Here is a 24713-nt window from a genome sequence, read left to right on the forward strand (position 1 = left end):
CATATTCTAAAGGAATGTCATTTATAACACTTTTTAATGTCTAATTAAAGAAAAGCATGATGACATTAAGTATTCTATTTTTTCTTTTAGTTGCCTCTTAATTGCCACTAATACAAGACTATTCTAAAATTTTAGTTTAAGAAATCATTTTGTCCCCATTATCATCTTCACAGGTACAAAGGCTGTCCTGAAGCACAGAAACATTAAACAAGGAAGCTCACATATATGGCCTTTATTATAATATGGTCTGTATATTACTCTGTCAATCATTTTGTTTACTCCGAAAATTCAGTAATCCAAACATGAGTACTACACAATTTCTTTCAAATATCAAAAGGTTGATTAATTTGATTCCGATCTCTTGAATTTACAGAATATCTTTCTCTCGGGTACCATAAAGTGATTTATATTCAGTATTTTGATTTTATCTACATTACTCACTCCAATCTGTTTAGAATTATCCTCTGGGGTAAATCGATTACTGAAAATAAGTTTTTTAAACTGTAGAATTTGTTATTTGGCATCATCTTGAATAAATTCAACTCTTTTCCTTGTTAACAGAAAAATATAAAGCTTTTCAAACTAGTACGTTGCACCAGTCTGAAATGCAATTCCTATGTTTTTGAAATATCATTGGTTGAGATCCGGCTAAAATTTTAGAGAACAATCTTAAATAAAATTAGTTCAAATATTTTTTTAGTCAAATGTAAAAATAATGTTTACTTATACCTAAGGAAAAAACTGAATGAGCAAAAGAAAACTAGAAAGCTCATTTGTATTTACTATAAATGTATCATTTCACCAAAATCTCTATGGACATTTAACTAAAATCTATGAATGCCAACAGCAGATGGGTTAAAATTTTCTTCTTTCTAAAGAGAAATAAATCGTGGATTCTACTAATAAGGTTTTGCTAATCTAAAAAAAAAAATACAAGCTGGAAGATAATATAATGTACTGGAATAGCAGTCTTTCCTCACAAACTTCATAATTATCTTTGCTGAAGTAAACTGAAGGAAAAAAATCATCTATATTACAATTTGAGATATTTAGTGATTTCTGTTTGATAAGCTACAAATATGTTCATAGAGAATTTCTAAGCAGCAATATTTTTTCAATAAGTAATAATACACTGTATCTTATTGTTTTTAAGACGTACTTAGGAAAAAAACAACTTCTCCTTATAGTTATTGGTGGTGGGAAGGCATCTAAGATAGGAAGAAATGATACAGCCCTTTAGAGACAAAGTTTCATCTCCCCTACCCTTTGTTTACTTTGAGTCCCCAAATAAAACATTTCTGTACTTTATTATAATTTCTCTATAAATATTTTCAGCTGGGTTGGTACAATAATTGTTCAAGTACAATGTAAAGTTGACACTGAGGATAGAGAAACTTAGGGAATTTCACTCTTTCTTTCTTATTTCTATTTAACCAATAAGATTTTAATAGCAAACTAGAAAAAGATTTTACCTCCTTGGTAGCTGATGGTTGGATAAAGTAGAATGTGTATCAAAGAGCTAAAATTTCAGCTTTCTAGATTTAAATTTTCTTTAACATTCTTCATAAAATGTGGCTGAGGTTCAGGCTTTTGAATATCAAAAAGCTGAGAGGAGAATGCAGATAATTTTACTACAAAAGCTATATTTTGGCAAACATTTTATTGATACTCAAAATGAAAATATAGTTGGAGCTTTAAAATGGCACTTCATCTGTTCTCTCTCTCTGAGTCTGCCAAATAAATTAGATTCTTTGGAAAAAATTCAAGCTTGATATTATGGAGACAAAAAGAGGATTAACCTTTACTTGTCAGAAACTTGTCATTTACCAAAGGATCCATAAGTGTATCAAGTGGACAGAGGGCTGTCAAGGGAGCTTCTCCATCTATAATTTACTCAGCAAAAGTTAGCAATTAAACAAAAGCATCTGGTTCCCTCAAATGCTAAATTTAGTTCAAATACCAAAGTTCTGATCCATTTTAAGGCATTAGAGCTTTATATTTTAATCAGCTGAACTGGCCTTAGAATGAAAGAGGATAGGGTGGTTCACATATCTTGTATATTACTTACAGAGAATGCAAAATTCTGCTGCCTCTGGAATTAGTTGTCATTCGAAAATTTCTTAGAGAAAATTAAAGAAAATGAAAAGATAATCTGACCTCTAACTCCCAGGAGAATGAATGTTCAGGGTACATTTGAGATTTAGCAAAGAAAGATAAAGACTTTTTTTTTCAAGTTGTAAGGTACCAGAGTGATTAATTGGTCTAACCTAGCGATTTCTAACCCAGTGCTGCAATAATTTTTAAAACATGCAATACCTCACTATTTAGTCAGGGGAACTGACCTCTTTCCCCCTAGATTGTCAAATAAAAATGACAACAGCCAACACAAAAGCTGTCTGGTGTGAATGAATCAAAATTATACCTATTTTTTTTTGGTCAGATCAGCAAAAAAAAATATTTTTTGGTGTGCCACAGAATTTTAGTAATTAGTTTATGTATTCTATGAGATGAAAGAGGTTGAAAATCACTGGTATAACCTACTCATTTTGCAGATGAGAAAACTGAGACACCAATGTCTTGCACTAAGGCAATTTACTCACATTCTTGTAATGTAATTCAATTGACACTAACACCCAGTCTCTTGTCTTTTGTCTCCAATTCTTTCCTCTGAAGCACACCTGGTATACCAGTACACCACCCTCCACCAAAATATTAAGGGTTAACAGTGGTTTCCTTTGGGGAAAGGAGTAGGAATCAAGACAGTGGTGGGGGGAGGGGCTGTTAGGGATGTTACACTCCAATGATGAGCCATATGTATTAATATATAATTTTATACAAAATACTAAGCTTGAACATCAACAGAACCAAACTTTGCAGATCAGAAATACCATAGTGAAATTGAATGTTAATGTAGAAATTTAAGCTATACCTTCAAGGAAACAGCAGACCTTTTGTGGATGTCAGTTTTTGTATCCTTTTAATGACTAGTTCTATATATTATATTTCTCTATAAGTGGAAAAATATTCTAATATAATACATAGCAATTTGAAGCAATTCAGGTTCTCAAGTTTTAAAAAGGACTGAAAGTTTTTTAAACTTATGCTATAAAAATATGCACTTATATATTCCCAAATTATATTTTTTCTAACCTCTGCAGTGATAAAAGTCCAAAATTTTATTGTTGAACTGCCTTCTTGCATGATCTTAAACAATTATTTCTATAAAGCATAAATTTTGCATAATTCTTTTCAGTAAAATCTGTTCAGAAACTCACTTGGGCAGAAATACCTATCATTAGAGTTGAAAAGAAATAGATTTCAGTAAGAAAAATACAGGGGTGGATCAAGACTTTTTTTTAGAAAAATATACTGTATATAATACATTTTGAAAGTTATACAGACCATATCCTTTTATTTAATGTGAAGGCACAACTTTAACATAGTTAAAAGCAAATATGTTTTAATTACTTACGACATAATTGTCAGTACCAGCTCTTAAAAATATATACTGCAAGCATATCATTGATTCTTTCAGATTGTCAATTCAAAAGTCTATTTGCAGAAAATCTGACACATTACGGCAGGTTCACATAGTATTATTGTTGGACAATCTGTTCACCAGCAGTCACAGGGTTTTCTTCATTTGTTGCATAGTCTGGCTGGTCCATCATCTAGGCATAAACAAAAATGTGAGAAAATGCAAATTTTCAACTTGCCCTCCATATTCACTAATTTGGCAAAAGGATTCCCAATTATTTGTTGTTGTCGTCGTTAATCCTCACCTGAGGATATTTTTTCCACTGCTTTTCAGAGTGGAAGGAAGGGAGGGAGGGGGGAGAGACACATCAACCTGTTGCCTCCCACATGTGCCCCGACTGGGAAAAGGGAGTGAACCCTCAATCCAGGTATGTGCCCTTGACTGGGAATTGAATCCACGACCCTTCGGTGTGTGGGCCGACGCTCTAACCACTGAGACATACTGGTCAGGGCCCCAATTTTTTTTTTTTTAAAGAAAGTTTTCTCCCTTTTTTTTAATTGATTTTTTTTTTTTTAGAGAGAGGAAGGGAGAGATGTAGGTATGTAGGTAGGTAGATAAACATTGTTTGGTTGCCTCCTGTAAGGGCCCTGACTAGGGTATGTGCCCTGAACAGGAATCGAACCCACCACCTTCTGGTGTATGGAACAACGCTCCAACCAACTGAGCCACACCAGCCAGGGCGATTCCCAATTTTTAAAAATGGCTCAGAGTGCTCTACAGAACTGAGTACTCCTTTTGGAGCAATGTACTGGTTCAACATCCATGCTCCTAAGGACATGGTCAAACTGACACTGAACCTTTCAAAAGCCTAATCAATGGACTCAGGGCCAATTTGATAAATGCTTTCTCGGGATTTTCCACTATTTCCATTTCTCTGTATGAATACCGCCCTTCATGGCAGTGGGAACTCCACCACAAAAGGAAGATATGCCTGATGCTATTCCAGGACATGTCCACTCCCAGATGTGGCAAAACTAAAAGTGGTCCCACAACTGACTGTGAGGCCACCAGCTAGTTTGGGGACAATGTAACCTGGATGACACCTTGAATTGACCTTGAGATAATTTAAAAATGTGAGCCATTGCTGGTGGGGCTTCGTTGGCTGGGCATCATCCCATGCACCAAAAGGTTGCCGGTTCGATAACCAGTCAGAGCACATGCCCAGGTTGTGGGCTCGGTCCCCAGTGGGGGGCATACAGGAGGCAGACAATTGATGTTCTGCTCTCGCATCAATGTTTCTCCCTCTCTCCCTATCCCTTCCTCTCTCTCTCCAAAAACAAAAAATCAATAAAAATATTTCAAAAAACGAAAATGATATGTGAAATTTTGGAAACATTCTATGACAAAAATTTCTACTAAATACAAATAACTGAAGGTACTTAAAGGTAAAGTGATATCTGAAAACAAAATCAAGAATATATCTGCTATAGGCTAATTATAGAGGAATTACAGGTTAAACTTCTCAAATGATCACTTTAGCTCTGCCTATAGTCCCATGAAAATCTATGTTTGGGAATGACGGGAGAAGAAAGTGCTTAAATGTTTTTAGTGTTTTTACTGTGTTCTTCAGATAAAATTACTTTTAAAAAAATTACTTAATGTCTTTGTGAATATTGTCAAAGATTTTTAGATGATTAAATTTCAGTATTATGATACACTTTTTGCCTTCTCTTTTATCAAGAATTAGAAGAAAGGACCAGCAGATAAATGTTCCTATTTTTGTAAACTGATTCTAAAAGTTTTAGTGTTTTCTAAGAGAGGAGGCAGAAAGAGGAATGACTTCCAAATGGGGTCTCAGGATTAGCCAGACAAGAAATACATGGGAACTGAGGCTTTCAGCTGACAACTATTTCAAGCAATGGAGACAACTTATACCACCCAAACCTGCTGACACTCTATGAGCCATCTCAAGTCCCCAAACAATCAGTTTTGAGATTCTCCACTTGCCAAACATATCCCCTAGAATAGATGAAGGTAGTTACATGTTTGCAGCACCTGGGGGGAGGGGCAAATCAAGACAGGTAGCATGTTTATTAAGCATTTCACTATATGAAACATAAGATGAAGTCGTTGAAGAGTTGATTTTAGTTACAATTTAAATGAAGGAGGGAAAGAAGCATGTAAGATACATTTAGCCCCCCTTTCTTCTAAAGATTTCGGAGCTCTGGGTGTAAGAGGCTGGAGCTGTGGGGGAAAAAGAACAGAAGTAACCCCAGCAGAATGGATGGTGGGGAAACCCTCTTTCTTCCCCAAGACCTGTTTACCCTGGCAACTGTAACCCAATAAATAACAGCCTACATACCCTAAGTTATAAAATGCTGCTTCTTTCCTAATTGGCACTTTAATCCCTAAATATAGAAATATATTAGTTTTAAAAAAACACTTTCAAAAATCAACTTATTCAGAAGTAAACATCTCTACTCTGTACTTACTTTACTGACTTTTCAATAAAAACAATATAGAAACGTATCACTTACTGATAGCTCTGCCTATTTATAATTGAACCAGTCTCCAGAAACAGTCTAATAAAACACTCCCTAAAGTGGAGTAGCTGGAGAGTTGTTGATACTAAAGCGGGGTTGCTCTAAGTATCTCTATTCTCACTCATCAGTCACAGCTTGTGACTTCTAAAAATAATTAGAAGCACTAGTGACATTTAACAGAGACAAACCCATTGTTTACAGAATATCAACAAACTGAAAACTGACTTTCCACTCCGGGTAAAATTGCCCATTGGAGGTGGCTGCATAAATCTAACTCCACTGATTTAGGATTAGAAATAAACAAACAAAAAATCCCCTAAAATGACAATTTCTCTTAATTGTTTTATGTGCCAGAGTAATAATGCCACTGCTGATTTTTCTCTCTAGAGAAACACATCTTTATTTTCATTAATTAGAACTAAGAGGTTGAGTAAAATTAAATAAATGAAACATTTATTTACAGTATTCTAGAAAGAAAGTTCATAGAAAATATAGTGATAAATAACTTTGAGCTATAAAGAATATATGATTAAGATTTCCAAATTAGACTATTTTAGTGATATACTATAGAAAAATTACTTCTTTGGATCAGAGAAATTCATGGAAAGGGCTGAAAGACTTCAAGTAAAATACTAAAGTATTTCTATGAAGTCCCTTAAGTTTCAGCAACAAACAAGATATAATGTGCCCTTTGAAAACAACATACAAAGGCTGTCAGGGCTACCCATGACATTTGGAAGTCTCCAGTTGAAAGTTCTACTTTTGACCACTTGTACTGCACTCTAGTATCAGGCATTAGGATGAAACAAATGATGAACGACATAAACAAACATGCCATCATCTTTCATTCTGACTTTATTTTATATGTTTTATATTTGGTTATTTCAAAACAATAGCAAAAAATTTTAGCACTTGCAAAAAAATGATTACATATATAAATTGCAGACATGTAAACTCCAGTTTAATGTTTTAAAAGTGCCTCACTATTACAAAACCTTATAACAATTTTGGTGATTTTACGAGGGCTGCTAAAACACAATCGGGAAGCTTGTACACACACACAGAAATGACTAAAGGTCAGTGGATTAGAGACTGAACATTATAGCTGTTTTGCATGAAGAATTTCAGTAACACTAAGAATGTACAGTGTGAAAAAACACTGCTGTCAATACTGTGGGCTCCTACACCTAGGAGCTAATAACTTAATGAGTAGTTAAATAGATACATAAATATCTAAACTACAAGGCAGATAGATGTTAATAAGTATTTAAAGTACAAAGTCTGAAATAATATGGGGAAAGGTGAACTTAATTTCAATCGGAGAACTCTAGATATCCTGCTTGGAGAAGGCAGACTTTGAGTTGAAAGTTCCGTAAGGGATATTCTGGAAACAGAGACTGGCAATGTTATAAAGATAATGAAAGTTAGGGGGAGAGGAAAGAAAGGAATATCATTACGCTGTTAGCCTAAGACATGAGCCAGTAACTGCCTGAGGGCGGTCTTCAGGGCTGGCCCTCAGGCCTGTTCCACACAGGGCTGTACCTAGTCTCCTCCCAGTTTCACCAGGCTTGTTGAGGTTCCCTGTTCTACTTTCCTGGCGTCTGCCTAATCTTATCTGATTTCAACACCCAGCTGCCTCACCAAATCTTGGGCTAACTCACCACCATGGATTACACATTCTCCTACCTGCCTGTAGGTCCAACTTCATTTTATGGACAAGGAGACACAGTTTTAAGAGACTGAGTAATTTGCCAGAACTGATGCCAAAGCCTATAATATACTGTCTATATATAGCCTATACTATACCACAAATGACAACATTCAAGCTAAATTAATTTTAATGTTAAAGGTTAACATCTCTCAAAAGCTATGAGAGATTTTCTTTTTTCAAAAACCTTAACCAGGGAATAATTTTGTGAGGGTATTACATTCTATAAGTTTAAAAAAATGCTAATTTTCTAGAAAAATACACTCTTCGCAGTTTATATTCTGCAACTAGCTAGATTAAAATTTCAGCAAATATCCATTCTTTGTATTTAAAAATTTAGTGCAAAGTAGGAAAATGGCAACATTTAACAGATTTTTTTTCTCTGAGGCTGTGATGGCTATCAAGCCCTTTTACAAATAAGTTAAAGGAACCAGATTTAACAAAGACCCAAAGTTTTAATACTCAAAGCAGGAAAATGTAAATCTAGTAAATGAACTGAAAAATAACAGCCAAATCAACAAATAAACCAAAATAAATAAACAAAAAACCCCACACCAATTCTTACAAAAAATAATAGCAAATACATTTATCATGCTTATGCTGTGCCAGGCACCATTCTAAACATTTTGCATATATTACAATAATCCTCTTCAATAGGATGATTATTATCCCATTTTATATTGGAGGAAACTGAGACATTAAGTAGCTAACTTGTCTAAGGTCACATGGCTAATAAACAAAATCAGAGTTACAAAGTAGTCAGTCTGGCAGTAGACTCCACACTTTTTATTACCATGTGTTATTTTATATTCTGAATGTCTTTATCAAATAAAATTATACACTATAAAAATGAGAAGTGTATAACCAAAGTTGTCCTATCTTTTCAGACACCTTTTCAAAGGATTTTCCTACAATTAACTGTCTTATTTAGCTACTACATTGTGTTGTCAAAACCCTGGAGTCTGCCCTTACGGGCTGTTTCCTACTGCTTTGTGTCCAGCTGCAATGATCTTTCCCTTTATTGGTAGCTGCTGTGAAGCAGAATCGGAACTTTTAAGAATGAAACTCGCATGGAAGAGGGCAGAGCATTTGTTCAAAGGGAATATAAATGTATCCCTTAGTTGAATTCCTTCCTTACCTACCATCCCCTTTCTCCTCAATAAACATCATAGAGAGAGAAAGGAGGGAAGGTGCTAAAATAAACCTGAGAAAAAATAACCTGTAGATTATTTCCAAAGAGACGCAATGTTATTACATCTACATATACAACGTCTCTAAACATTCAACTATTTATAGTATGAGTTGGCATAAAAAGATCTGAAGCTCCACATAAACTGTTCAAAGTAACTGCCCCTTGAGGGTGGGTGTGGGGATAGAAGAGTTAGAAAAGCGCCTTCTGTGTTTACTTTAGACACCATTGTATTGCTTGTTTAAAAAATGCAAACATCGCCCTGGCCGGTGTGCTCAGTTGGTTAAGCGTCGTCCTGTGTACCAAGAGGTCGCCGGTTCGATTCCTGGTCAGGGCACATGCCCAGGTTGCCGGTTCAGTCCCTGGTCGGGATGCACGCATACAGCAGGCAACCCATCGATGTTTGATGTTTCTCTCTCTCTCTCTCCCCCTCTCCCTTCCTCTCTCTAAAATCAATAAAAAAGAACAAAAACATTTAAAAATAAATAAAGTGGAATTAAAAAATGCAAACATGCATTACTTCGTAATTAAAACACAAAATGAAAAATAATCAAAGAAAAAGCAGGGTTAGGGTCCATGTAAAAGTGTTAGTTGATTAACTGCCAAAAACATTAACCTATAAGTCATTCTAATAGAACAAAGATGACCAGAAATACTCTAATGAACATCTTTTCACATCAATTTTGCCCAGATTTTTATTTTCTGGACAATCTACTGAAGAGAAGTGACTGGGCCAAAAGAAATGGTAAAATAATGTCTGGTACATGCACATGAAAGAATACTACATAGCCATTAAAATGATTTTTACAAGGAATTTAAAATGAAATAATTAACATGCAGTAGAGAAACAAGACAGAGAACTAGACTGTGGTATCATCCACTCACCTATCCACTTATCCAGGAAGGCATAAAAGGGAACTCACATCTTAAGAGTGGCTATCTCTAAGTAGTAGGGTTATTGGTGGACTTAATTTTCTTGTCTTTTCCTACATTTTCAAAATTTTCTGTAATAAGCATGTATTTTTATAATAAAATACTTCAAAATATGTATAGAATGGGACAAAAGCAGGTTTACAGTTGTTAACATGGAAAGTAATACAATAATTAATAAGTACTAATACAAGAATGAACTGTTTTTTACATACTAACAACTGTGAACCTATTTTTGCTCCACCTGTATTAAAGGGAAAGAAATTTTTAAAAAAATATATTTTTATTGATTTCAGAGAGAGAGAAAGGGAGAGACAGAGACAGATAGAAAAATCAATGATGAGAGAGTCGTTGATCAGCTGCCTCCTGCATGCCCCCCACTGGGGATGGAGCCCACAATCTGGGCATGTGCCCTGACTGGGACTCGAAACTCGATCTCCTGGATCATAGGTCAATGCTCAACTGATAAGCCACGCCTGGTCGGGTGGGAAAGGAAATTTTTATAAATAAAAATGAAATGCTGGTGATGAAAATAAAAAGAAATATATTTAATTCTGTAAGATATCACACGTGCTCTCACTAACAGCGCCAAATTTAAATTCTAACCTAAGATTTAAGGCTAACCCTAAACAAAATTCCCCATGTCGCTCATCTTCCTTGTCCTTATGTCATAATCAGTTAATCAGACAGGTGCCCTAATAGTAGAAACCACTTGCCCACAATTTTTCCTGAGTCTTTTCTTCCCCCTGTATGTTCTCACTCACTCACCGAGTATGCTGATGACACTCCCAAATTTCTGTCTCTAGCTTGGTCTGTCTCCTGCACATCAGGGGACATTTATTCAACTGCCTAGTATTTCCCTCTGCCTGGTGGTCCTATAGGTACTTCGAAATGTTTAAAATGGAATCCATATTCAACATTGAACTTGTCTAACACTGAATTTATTATCTTCCTCCGCAAACTTGCTGCCCTGCTTTCTCTCAGTGAACGGGATCACCATCCGCCCACTCAGTAACCCAAGCCAGAAACCTTGGACTCCACTTCCTTCTTCTCCCCTCCACGGAATCTATTACCACATCTCATTAATTATGTCTCTTAATTTCTCTCGACTTTGTTCACCTCTCTCAATCGCACTACCTTCCGAATTCTGGCCACCACTGCTCGTCACTGCAATAGCTGCGTCAAGTTCTGCTCCCTCCTTCGATCCATTTTGTAAATTTTTTAAAACCCTCAGATGGTCCCCAAAGTTCTTAGCATAGAATCCAAACTCTCTGCCATGGCTTACAAGACCCTATAGCTCCTTACCCTGTTTCCTTCTCCAGTTTCCATTTCCTACAGTGGCCCCACACTTACTCAACATCACTGTCATCCTAAACCTCACTTGGTTCCTAGAATGTGCCATGCTCTCTTCACTCTAGCTTCTGAAGACATGGTTCCCTCAACGTGGAACACATGGCTCAGTTCAAGTCTCAACATCAATTTAACAGTCTTTAAAAAGCCTTCCCCCAATCACCTTTGACTCTGTCATGAAACCATAAGCACTGGGTGTCCCCCGCTAGCTTTCACGGCACCTACCATCGCTAGTACATTTATCACACTGTATTCTTAGTGACTCCATCGGCAACCGCCACTATACTTTAACTTCCAAAAGGCCATGAGACTAGGCCTGTTTCTAACTTGTTCATATTTTATCACCAGCTCCTAAAATACTTCCTGGGGCATAGCACTGTTCAATGAATATTTGCTAAGTTAAAAAATATAAAATTATTTTTTAAAATGACGAAGAGCCACTTTTTGGGATGTGGCTTTCAAAGGCTAGTATAGTAGTAGAGTATGTGTTGTAGGACATACTTTATTTTTTTTAATCTGGAAAAATCAAAATAAAAACTCCAGCCCTAGCTAGTTTGGCTCAGTGGTTAGAGTGTCAGCCCATGGGCTAAAGGGTTCCGGGTTCGATTCCAGCTGAGGGCACATAACTCAGTTGCAAGCTTGATCCCTGGCTCCAATGCCGGAGGCAACCAATCAATGTGTCCCTCTCACATTGCTATTTCTCTCCCCCCCCATCCCTTCCACTCTCTCTGAAAAGCAATGAAAAAATAGCCTCAGTTGAGGATTTAAAAAATAAGTAAATAAAAAAAAACCTCTATGTGGGTATCCTCTTAATGGAAAAGTTGCAAGCTATCTTACCAGTTTAGTCATGGACCTTGTGATATATAAACTAATTCTATGTGTACAAATACATGTTGAGACAATGTCATTGTGATGTAGGCAAGGCAGGTACTGTTATTTTATCCAAATCTCATAGAAATTACAAGATTTACCCAAAAGAATTCCAGACCAGTGCTTTTCCCAATTATAGTAGTCTAACTTTGTGTTAATCACCTCTTGTTAAATAAAGATGATACCACAAACCAACCACAAGATGGATATGAACTTTGAACTGTTTATCTACTAACAGACTTGTGTCATCCACCCAAAGTATCTCTGTTTTGTTCATGTGACCACTGACACTCATGCATGAGGGCAGATGGAGGAGGGCAGTTTGTTGTAACAGGGCAAAGCAGAGTTAACTGCCTCATGAAGGGTCAATGCCATGACCCTGGCCTCAATGGCCAGGGTTTCCCAACCCTCTTTAATTTCAAAGCAAACAGACTTTACTGGAATACCAAGAACATTCAGAAAAAGAAGAAAGGAATTTAACTTCAATGATGAAACAACTCAAACATTATTAGAATCTGGTAGTAAGATTTTTTGCGTTCTGAAATTTTACAGAAAGTTGATCTTGATCCACTTAAATTTGAAAAGAGTGCCTTATTTAGTTTATTTAGACCCATTTAGATGCTGAAGAGGGTATACTTTTTTTTAAATCCTCACCTGAGGATAAGTTTTTTTATGATCTTAGAGACAGGAAGAGAGAGAAAGAGAGAGGGGGAGAGAGATAAACATTGATGTGAGAGAAACATCAACTGGTTGCCTTCCGTATGTGCCCCAACTGGAGATCGAACCCACAACCTTTCAGTATATGGGACGACGCTCCAACTGAGCCACACCGGCCAGGGTAAGGATATACTTTTTATCTGCAAACCTTAGGACCCTCACTATAAATAGCTAATGTCAGTCTCAAAATTCAGTAAACATAGAGTTTTATATTCCATGAAGTCCACTTCTGTGTGGATTTTGAAAACTCATGTTGAAATGTGTTTTGCTTTTCCCTGATGCCCGCACACTCCTTCCTGACAGTTTGATCCTGAGTCACCAGGATTTTGGCATCACATTGCAGCGGTGATGAGAATTGATGATGCAGCAGGTGGACAGGAAGGGGGCAGTAGTGGAAAAAACTTAAAGGACTTCCTGAGAGATCCAAGATAAATTTTTGGCACTTAAAAGCTTTGATATATATAGGTAGTTCCAGCCAAAGTTAGTCAGTGAATTATTTCATGAGATAACATGGTAGCTGAAATAGAAGCACATACCTGATAGCTGCTACCTTTCCAGAACTTTTTCATTTCTTTACGTCTCCAAGCCACAATTGAGGCAGTAATAAGTGTGCAAGGTACTAAATACAGGAGAGCAGGTTGCCCCTTTTTCATCAGCACCAGAACAACAAACGTAAGTATCATGCCAACAGCATAGGCTGCAAAAAGAATACCAAATATCAGTCATTTCTGAATGCTTCCAAAGGTGGATTTTTAACTCCCTCGTTGAAGTACTGGTTTTCAAATATTGGGGACGATTTTACCTTATGACTTCGTTTCATAATTTCGTATTTTCCTAGACAGTAATTAGGAAAGACATTCTACAAAGCTTTTGAAAAATTTGGAAACTCATTAGCATTTCATATAATTACCCTAATCATCAACCATAAACAAAGATAATAACTCAAGAAAGTCTCATGTATCTGTCACCATTAAGGATTTTGAGTTGTCCCACATTTTAGATTAACTAAAATTTGGACCTGTAGGTACTAATGGTTGCTTTGAAAAAAATCTTCCTAATATTTCTACTTCCTGGACTTGTTCAACAAGAGAATACCAAATATTTCACTTTCTTAATGACTCAGGGTCTCATTATGAACATAGGATCTGAGACTACTGGAACTGAAAGGGCCTTTACAGACAACTGAGTCTACCTGCTCATTTTACAGATGAAGCAATGGAGGACCAGGGAAGGTAAGTGAGCTGTCCAAAGTGACACAGCAGACCTGACAGACAGTCCTTATTATTCGCCTTTTCGATGAGTATTCTTTTATAGTACCTCACTAACTGGCGCTAGACTCTTAATATGTTAATAACCTTAGAGAGTACATACTTAATAGCCTCAGATTGCTCTTCTTTTTTCTTTGTTTCATCTCTTCATTCACTTAGCTATTCTTTCTAGTTGTCAGGGTACCTATTTCTAGCAAGGCCCTTCTTTATTGCTGACCTGTAGTTTTAATTTACTAGATTTAATTCAACTGTGGAATTGAAAACTAGAACAGTACCTAAATAGCTCTGGTATAGGCCATTTACCTAAAAGAACTCTGGTGTATAAACCTTGAGATATCTATCTGACATGTTCAGAAGCAGTATTTTTTGGCTTCCTTCCTGTTCTTGTCTGTTCTCAATAATAGAAACAGAGGGATAAGTGACAACTACCTCCGCTGCCCTAGGTGAGATGTTATTGTGCCATGAATTCATTTATATAAACACATAGTTTTTTAAATATCTAGTCTTACATAATTTATTGACTACTTGTGTGCCAGGTGCTCTAATAAGCATTTTATATGTAGAACCTAATGTTTTTCTTTCACATACAATTTCCTTGTTAAAACTCAAGAACCTTGTGATGTAGGTAGTGAAGTCTAATTATTCCTTTTTGATGGAAAAAAACATTATCTTATTAGCTACTGATAAAGAATTAGAATTCAGAGTTCCTTATTTTTAGACCTCTACCTTTTCCTACGAATAATACAATTCAATATAACAAAAAACAAAAAATTTACCAATTGTGGAGGAGACATAGTATATAGAAGAAGAAGAACCAGTCTGCTCATCAAATCTTCTACAGTACGCAATCAACAGGCCTTAAAAAAAAAACACTCCACGTTATTTTCTTAAAACCACAACAGCAACTATGGCAACAGCACACATTCTACTGTACTGTACTGTATTGTATTTATTATTTATTTTAAATCCTGACTTGTGGGTATTTTTCCTATTGCTTTTCAGAAACAGTGGAAAGGAAAGACAGAGAGAGAGAGAGAGAGAGAGAGAGAGAGAGAAACATCAAAGTGAGAGAGACGCATTAATTGGTTGCCTTCTGCAGGCGCCCTCACCTGGACTGGAGTGGACTGGAGTGGACTGGAGCTGTGTGAGGGGAATCTAGGGTAGTGGGCTCTGGAGACAGAGCTCAGAGGGCACCCCTCTGGATTCCTGTGCCGAGCCATTCCCCCTTACTGCAGAGGACATCTTTCATAGGCAGATATTTACCTTCCAAGCAGTTTTTGCCTGAGGGGAAGCAATTGCCCCACCTTGCTGGAAAACCCCTCACCCTACCCCTAAGGAGTTTCTACAGCCTGAGGCTCATTAAGAGACTGATAACCAGATGCCACACCCTGAGGAGTTCCTACAGCCTGAGGCTCATTAAGAGAAGCAGATTAATCAGTCTGCATGGCAGAGGCAGACCTCACAGTGCTTTGAGTCGTTGCCTGATCTGCTTCTGGACCCAGGCCTTGGAAAAGCAGACTTTGGTATGCATCTTGGTCCAGTTCAACAGCACCCAGCCCTAGGAGAGGGGGCCTCAAGCTGTGGGTGGATAGCTCCAAACAGAGTACTCAAGGCCAGTCACAAACAGCGTCTGACATTGGCCTGCACCAGAGACCTTCCAAAAAGATTGAGAGTCCTAGCAGGCCTACCTAATACACAGAAACAAACCCAAACAGGCAGCGAAAATGGGGAGACAAAAAAACAAGCCCCAATGAAAGAACAAGAGAAGTCTCCAGAAAAAGAGCTAAATGAAATGGAGATAAGCAATCTATCAGATATAGAGTTCAGAATACTGATTGTAAGGATGCTCAACAGCATGAAAAGAGATATGGAAAATACAAAAAATGACCAGTCAGAAATGAAGAGTGACATAGCAGAAATAAAGGAAACACTGGGGGGAATAAACAGCAGATTAGAGGAAGCTGAGGATCAGATCAGCAAATCAGAAGACAGAGTAGGAAAAAAATCACTCAAACCAGAGATCCAAAAAGAAAAAACAATTTAAAAACAGGAGAACAGACTAAGGGAGCTGTAGGATAACATGAAATGTAGCAATATTCACATCATAGGAGTGCCAGAAGAGGTCAAAAGTAAATGTTTGAAGAAATAATGGCAGAAAACTTCCCTAACCTGGTGAAGGAAAAAGTCACACAAGTTGAGGAGGCACAGAGAGTCCCAAGCAAGAAGAATCCAAAGAGGCCCACGCCCAGACACATCATAATTAAAATGCCAAGAATTCAAGACAAAGAGAGAATATTAAAGGCAGCAAGAAGAAAGCAATCTGTTACCTACAAAGGAGCTCCCATAAGGTTGTCAGCTGACTTCTCATCAGAAACTCTATAGGCCAGAAAGGAATGGAATGGAGTACTCAGGGTAATGTAAAACAAGGATCTGAAATCAAGACCACTCTATCCAGCAAGGCTATCATTCAAAATAGATGTAAAAAGGCTAAAGGAGTTTATCACCACCAAACCAGCATTGCAGGAAATGTTAAAGGGACTGCTGTAATAATAAGAATAAATAGAGAGAGAAACATAGGCATAAAGAATTAATATGGCAATAAATAAGGACCTATCAATAATAACTTTAGGGGCTTTAAGGGAGAGATCAACAGCAATATAGTCATAGCCATGGACTTTAACACCCACTGATTTCACTGGGTAGATCTTTCAGACAAAAAGTCAACACAGAAACAGTGACTAAATGGCACACTAGATGAGATGGATTTAATTGATATCTACAGAACGTTTCACCCCAAAGCTGCAGAATATACATTCCTCTCAAGTGCACATGCGTCATGCTCAAAGACAGAACACGATAGGAAACAAAACAAGTGTCTACAAGTTCAAGAAGACTGAAATCATATCAAGCATCTCAGATTACAAGGGCATGAAATTAGAAATCAACTACAGTAAAAACACTCAAAAACATTCAAACACATGGAGGCTAAATAGCACGTTATTAAACAATGAATGGGTTACCAATAAGATCAAAAAAGAAATTAAAAACTTCCTGGAAACAAATGAAAATGAACACATAACCACCCAAAATCTACGGGACTCAGTGAAAGCAACCCTGAGAAGGAAGTTCATAGTATTACAGATGTACCTCAAAAAGCAAGAAAAAATTTTAGTAAACTCTCTCACCCTATAACCTAAAGAATTAGTAAGCTCCCCTGTGAAGCTGTCTGGACCAGGGCTTTTGTTTGCTGGGAGTTTTTTTATTGCTGCTTCGATTTCATTGGTTGTTATTAGCTTATTCAGGTTTTCTGATTCTTCCTGATTCAGTTTTCCATGATCTCACTCATATGTGGAATCTAATAAACAAAATAGACTGAGGAACAAAATAAATCCAGAGACATAGAAGCATGGAAGAGACTGATGAATCTCAGTGGGAAGGCAGGGGTGGGGGAGTGTGTGAGGAGAGATAAATCAAAGAACTTACATGCATATATGCATAACCCATGGACACAGACAATAGTGTGGTGAAGACCTGGCGGGGAGGGCAGATGCGAGGTGGAGGGGATCAATTGGAGGAAAAAAGGGGGATATCTGTAATACTTTCAACAATAAAGATAAATTAAAAAAAAAAAGAAGAGCATCGAGGATGGCAATTTCAAATTGTGATAAGTTTCCCTTCCTAGCCCTGGCCGGTGTGGCTCAGTGGTTAGAGCATAGGCCCAAGTACCGAAGGGTCTCAGGTTCAATCCCTGCTCCAGTTGGGGAATGTTCAGGAGGCTAACAATTGATGCGTCTCTCTCTTCCTTCCTTCCTCCCTCCCTCCCTCTCTCCGTCTAAAAAGCAATGGAAAAAATATCCTCAGGTGAGGATTAACCCCTCCCCAAAAAAGTATCCTTTCCTAAGAGAATAAAATGATTTGGAGTTTTAATACAAAGAGTTCATATAAAAATTAAATATAAGCTCTCATTTGTAAACATGCAAATTTGCAAAAATAAACCACTGTATTACCTATTTATTATTTTGTTAATCCTCACCTGAGGATATTTTTTCCATTGACTTTTAGAGAGAGTGGAAGGGAGGGAGGAAGGGAGAGGAAAGGAGAGAGGAAGGCCGGGGAGAGAGACAGAGAGGATGGACAGAGAAAGAGATAACAAACATTGATGTGAGAGAGGCACACCGATTGACTGCTTTCTGCATGTGCTTTGACTGGGCTGGGGATTGAACCTGCAACCCAGGTACACGCCCTTGACAGGGATCTGTACCCGAGACCCTTTGGGGTGTGGACCAACACTCTAACCATTGAACTACCTATTTATCTATTTATTTATTTATTTTAATCCTCACCCGAGGATATTTTTCCCATTGCTTTTCAGAGAGTGGAAGGGAAAGACAGAGAGAGAGAGGAACATCGAAGTGAGAGAGACGCATTAATTGGTTGCCTCCCGCAGGCACCCTAACCAGGCCCGGGGATCAAGCCTGCAACTGAGGTACGTGCACTTGGCTGGAATCGAACCCAAGAAGACCCTTCAGTCCAAGAGCTGACACTCTAACCACTGAGCCAAACTGGCTAGGGCACTACCTATTTATTTTTAAGAAATTTGTTGACCCTCTCCAAAGAAGCTGTTTCAGGTTGTATTGACTAATTAAACATTGTTATGAAACAGTAAGAATGACATCTGACTATCTAAGCATCATAAAATAATTTTACTATTTTAATTGGTTCTTTTGAATTAATTAATTTACTATTTTCATTGGTAGTTTTGGTCCTTACATAATTAATCAAATAAGTTCCTTGATAGTTCCTTCTTACTTTTATTACATTAAATGTTTAATCACATTTCCACATGTTTAAAAAATGTACTCCATCTCCCCAAATCAGAATTTAGGTTTTAGAATTAAGTCATGTATTGTCAAAAACTTTGCTCTTTGGAGAAATACTTGTTTGACACCTTTGATACTTCAAGAATGTTATATTTATGTTTCTGCCCCCAAATTCAATGCTTAGTGCTATATTAAGATTATAGCACTTGTTGTGCAGCTGGTAAAATCAGGGGTAAGTTTAAAGGTATTTAAGAAATCTTAAGGTTACTCAATAGAATGCTCCCCCTACTTTATCAGTTATGTGAATGAAGACTCACTGAACTAAGATCATTGCTATATTAGACTTTCCACAGGCAACACTGTTAAATTTTCTCTCTACCTGGCTTTACTATGCAAATGAAAGGTTTTTTCCCCAAAGAACCAGTACCTTACCCATCCACAGGCAGTTAGCACCCAAGGAGATGGTAAGAAAAGTAAGGAAGGACAAAGTGTCAGCTGATTGAGAAATATTAGTTACTTCTAAACTATATTATTAATAGGCTAAGATGAAGTTTATTCTACAGGTATCCCAGGGAGGAAAATAATGCAGAGCTGCAAAAACTGTCAGAGAAGACAGGCTAGGAGAGCTCATCAACATCACCACATGCTGTATTTGTTTGTATTACAGGGCCCTATAGAGCAGTGTTTACTGTTTCCCCTCTAAATCACTCTTCCTAAAACATAACTATTATTTTAAAATAGAAGTAACAGGAACTGTAATGCACTTGCTATTATTAAATTCAACTTTTAAAAAGGGTTTGATATATATTAGATATAGTTCCTTAGGGAAAAAGGTGAAACTGATCCTAGTTGCTTCCTCTAGGACACTTTTTGAGCCATGGAAGATATAATTTTGGCTGTTGCCAATTGGGCTTTGTCTTCTACCACTCAAAACACTTTTTTCTTTCTTTGTCACTGACCCTAGCTCTAGCAATAGCCAAAAAATACTTACTACAGAGTAGGTCACTTTGAACAGATACCATACATTTGACAAATTTAAACAATCAGTACATTTTTACTGAAATTGTTACAAATAATTGCTTACCTGGTACAATAATGTCTCCAAAGCCCAATATGGAAACTGGCATGAGGCACACACTCATTACTGAGAAATAGGCCAGTTTTGGTACTTTGATGACTACTGGTAACTGTAATTATAAAAAAAATAAAAAAATAAAGTCACCAAGAAACCACTTAGGAATCTTTACCCTATCTTTTAGAAAGGGAAGGATTAATATTAGAATAACTATTGTAACATTTTAAAATTGACATTTAGAAGAACTTGAAATCAGAGAACATAAACTAGACACATATATGCTCTGAATGTATAGGAAGCTTGAAAGAAATAGATACATAGTTTTGGAAAAACAAAACACACATAGGGTTAACAGTATTAATTCCGGTATCCCCACATATAACCTTTATTCCCTTTTTAGCAAAACTAGGACTCAGGCCTTGAAACAGATTTTTTTTTCTTTTTTTTGGCAATCTGGATTTTTTTTTTTTCCCCAAAGAAGAGTCTTGTCTCAGAGGGTATAATTTAAAGTCCAATGAACATATCTGAAACACAATCCTTACTTTCTCATGGGGAGCTGAGGGCTGAGCAGTGGCTTCCACCAAGTTTCCATCATTCTAGGATGAAACCCAAGTCAATAGGTATTTAATAATTTAGAATAACTAAGAAAAGGGCTATATTTTGTGAGAAATAAAGTTTTACAATACCTTAACATGCACTACATGACCAATTAATCACACAGGAAGGCAAATTATTAACTGGACACACATACACACACTGGCAGCCATTTCTGTTTAATTGCCATCGCTACCTTTTCATTATTGCCAAAAGGTCCAGCTGCAAGTTCAACCATGATACTCTCGCCGTTCTAAAATTGAGAAGGAAGATGAAAGAAATTGTCCCATCATTTAAAGAGAACAATCTGCCAGTATTCAAGAATTATTTGGCCCCGTAGCTCATGGCCTACTACAAACTGATTTTAGAAATGTGCCATAGACTTCTTTTTTCCTAAAACAGACTCTGTAGACAGAAAAAACTGGAGTCATCTAAAACAAAATCCACCTAGCACACTGCTCCACTTTCTAATGGACTATAAATTTGTGCGCTTTTAGTTATAGTATGTCATATACTATGTGTCCTCAGTGATTTAGCAATAACAATAATAGGGATACAAGAAATACTAATTTTTTACACATATTTAGATTTGTAATAAATATTGGTAACTTTATTTGAGTAAATATACATTTGACCTCTGGCTACTCACCACAATAACAAAACAATGAAGCCAAACTTGAATAGATCCAGCCCTAAAGAACTTGAGAAGCTTCTTTAACCTAACTCCAGTCCAATGTCAGCCTTGCCTACTTTTACATCCCAATCAAAACATTAACCTTAGCTGAATTTCCTCCCTTGTGTCTGGCTCAGGCCTTTTTATGTGGGCTGTGTGAGGAGTTCACTAAAAAGTTCTTTTCCTAACAGCCAAATGTGTTGTGGAGAGGGGAAATGTTTTGAGATAGCAAGCTTCATGTTATCACAGATGTATCACCAAAATGGGTAGTGGGAAGATAAGTAAATGCCGAATTTCAGGAAAATTGGATTTACTAACTATACTATTTTGCATGTGGGTGGGGTGCATAGAAGTCACTGGAGTGTTTTTAAGAGGACTTCACTGATACCATTGCTAAGCAGAATGAAGGACCAAATCCCTACCCACAGAAATCTTTTCCTCATGTGAAGCTTCAGGTTTCCAAAGGGTTAAGTTATAAGAATTTAGAAAAATAAGCTAATATTGAATACAGTTCCTTACAGCCAACTCCCATCATGTGATTCCATTTTCAGATAAAGAGTTTGGTTTGTTTTCTTTTATTTAAAACATTTAACTGAAGACCATCATTGACATTCTCATATATTCAAACAAACCTGAGTAACTACTATTTGCAAAATACTATACTGAAAACCACAGCGGATGAAATAAAAAGGAAGCTGGGCTCCTATCACCTGTACTCATAGCCACTGGCCCTGCCAACTCATCAAAATTTACTAATACCAGGGTGAAGAACATGTTTAGAATGTCCAATATTTAATCCCTGAAATTTTCAGTGAGAACCACAAAAATCGGAAATTACATATCTGATTTTCATTTTGAGTTACCTACTAAAAGTCTATAGCCTCAATAAAAACAAACCAGACTGAGAAGATGGTGTTAAAGTAAATCTGTAACAGTGAACACAGCAAAGAGCACTTAGATCTTTTCCACCTGGTCAGACTGCTAGAAGTCACATTCCTAGTTGGTGGGAGCTAAGATGGAAAAAAGGAGATGAACAACTCCCTAAGCACGGAAGGAAGGAAGGGGGCTCAAAGACATCTTTATTACTACCCTATACCTTGAAAATTCTAAAACTTTTTACATGCAGGGATAGGAAATAGTTTGCTGGCAGACACGTTTGATATTTAAAAAGTGATACCAGTGTTAAAACAGAATGGAAAAATTATTTTAAAACAAGAATTTAGTTATAGTTTATAGCTATAGCCATTGTAAAATACGTTTCATATGCTATGACAATCAACATGTTGACCTATGACAATGGCCTTACTTTCATTATGAGATCTCTGATGGAGTTACTTACAGAAACATTTTATTGAACCAAATACACTGATAGAAACTAGGACAACTTTAGATAGAATTTTAAAAAATGCTTTAATAAGTTAACAACTTTTATAATAATCTGTAATACTAGTTCTATGCTTTTGTAGGGTATTATTACAAATGAAGTCAGTGAGTCAAATGGCTCATCATGAAGGCACAGGAAGGTGCTAGTAAAGCAATTTGGGTAGCTGTGACTTGGGGCAGTTTTAGCTCCCCAATGGGGCACATGCTTGTCTTATGCCATTACGGCAAGTACGGGAAGTGCAGAGTCTTAAGTGATATCACAGGTGGCAGGGGTTAAAGAACGGATAAAGAATTAATGGGGAAAAAAGTAGTGATTTTAGTATCAAATATTAAATATGTGAGAGTGACAAAGGATAAAGAGATGACAGAAAGTTAAAAACCAAGATCAAAATAAAATGGGGAAAGTAGGAGAATGAAGCAATAATTGATATATTCGTGAGACAGAAATAGGGACAAAGTAGAAAAATTGGGCAAATAATGAAAGACTACCACCCAACCCCTGTCCCCTATTCTGAGAACAGCACCTTCATTTTATTGAGGGCCTAGTGGCAGAGCTCCAAACAGATGACCTAGGACCTGTCAGCTGCTATGGTTCTAACTTCATAGAAAAAGCCAGTCTGAGACAATGAACAAGTTGACAGAAGTGGAAAGGGAGCAGATGTGGCCCTGGGAATAGTTTCCCCTGCAGCCAGCCCCATCCTGGTCTCTACACACGTCCTGGGTACATGGGACCTTTTTTGGGGTTCTGTTAGTTGCAACCAAAAGAATTTTACTGATGGAAGAGAGAGGATGAAATGGTAGTAATACTCCTTCACATGATGGACTAGGAAACTGAAACACAAAGAGCTAACTGGCTTGCCCAGGGTTACACGGCTACAGAGCTACACTTTGGTCTTCAGATTTCCAGTACGGTGCTCTTTCTTACTCTCAGATGAAGGCCATAGAAATGGAGGTAGCAATGACATATTTTCATTATTTTTGCTATCTGTATTATCTACAGCAAACATTCACTGTTTCACAATAATAAGAAAAGTTACTTTTAAAAGGGTAGAAAGCAAACTGACAGACATTCTCATGTTCACATCAGTCAAGAGACATTTTTTATTTAGCAGAATGGCTTAAAGGCTTGAAAATATCCTCTATTAAAAGGCCAATTTCAATGACAATTTTCTTGAGAATTAGAACTCACTTAGGAATAAACATCTGCAAAACCAATAATCTAAGAGCAGGTTTAAGATTCTCATCTTTTACCATGTTTCTCATGGATTTCAAAATATCATTACCTTCGTGATGAATGGTGTTATGAAAACAAAAAACACGTCATAGAGGAGGAGAAGGCCTAGAAGTATCACACATGACTGTTGAAAGAAACAAATTTAAAGGTCAAACTTCCCTTATCTAAATTAAGAGATTATTTTTCAAGTTACAAATAAACATGTGAACATACATTTGTACACTATTTTTTAAAGCATTAATCGTTAGTACAATTTGTAGTTTTATTCTACAAATCCCATTAAAAATTTTATGTTCTTTTTCCCATGCTTTGTTAAAAAAGAATCACTGAATCAAAGAAATGTTCTTCCATGATATTTAGTCCTGTAAGAATTTTATGAATTAGGCATATCATCTAAATGATTGACAATATTTTAGCTAGGACATCAGTGGTTATTTGGGGCTGGGGTTTAGTATTGATTGCAAAAGGGCAAGATATAGCTTTGGAAGACATGAGAAACGTTTAACTTTATTGAGATGGTGGTTACAAAGTTATATATTTGTAAAATTTCAATAAACTTCACACTTAAAATGGGTGCATTTAATGTATGTAAATTATACCTCAATAAAGTTGTTTTAAAAAGAAAATATTATCGCCCTGGCTGGGGAGCTGAGTTGGTTGGAGCGTTGTCCCAGGCACCAAAAGACTGAGGGTTCAATTCCTGGTCAGGGCACATACCTAGGTTGTGGGTTTGACGCCCAGTGGTGGCGTGTACGGGAGGTAAGTGATCAACATTTCTCTCACATTGATATTTCTCTCTCCCTTCCTCTCTCTCTCAAATCAATAATTAAAAAAACAACATTAAAAGAAAAAATTATTTTAGCTAGCAGAGTAGTATACCT

At 36.8% G+C, this 24713-nt stretch overlaps 1 protein-coding gene across 2 annotated transcripts in view; it reads right to left on the minus strand.

The window, feature by feature from the left end:
• Positions 1-258: 258 nt before the first annotated feature.
• SPPL2A (signal peptide peptidase like 2A) overlaps positions 259-24713 on the minus strand; it is a 48229-nt gene continuing 23774 nt past the window's right edge. Inside the window, exons 10-16 of one of the 2 annotated variants that reach the window (XM_081155156.1) lie at positions 23882-23956; positions 20739-20795; positions 20491-20544; positions 19958-20060; positions 14830-14910; positions 13322-13482; positions 259-3671 (exon numbers count right to left, since the gene is read on the minus strand). In XM_081155156.1, coding sequence (XP_081011282.1) covers positions 3597-3671; positions 13322-13482; positions 14830-14910; positions 19958-20060; positions 20491-20544; positions 20739-20795; positions 23882-23956 — 606 coding nt within the window. In that variant the 3' untranslated portion in view covers positions 259-3596. The remainder of the gene's footprint in view (positions 3672-13321; positions 13483-14829; positions 14911-19957; positions 20061-20490; positions 20545-20738; positions 20796-23881; positions 23957-24713) is intronic. The other variant, XM_081155157.1, reaches the window with a different exon arrangement.

This window comes from Miniopterus schreibersii, assembly GCF_964146895.1.
Source record: "Miniopterus schreibersii genome assembly, chromosome: 1".
NCBI lineage: Eukaryota > Metazoa > Chordata > Mammalia > Chiroptera > Miniopteridae > Miniopterus > Miniopterus schreibersii.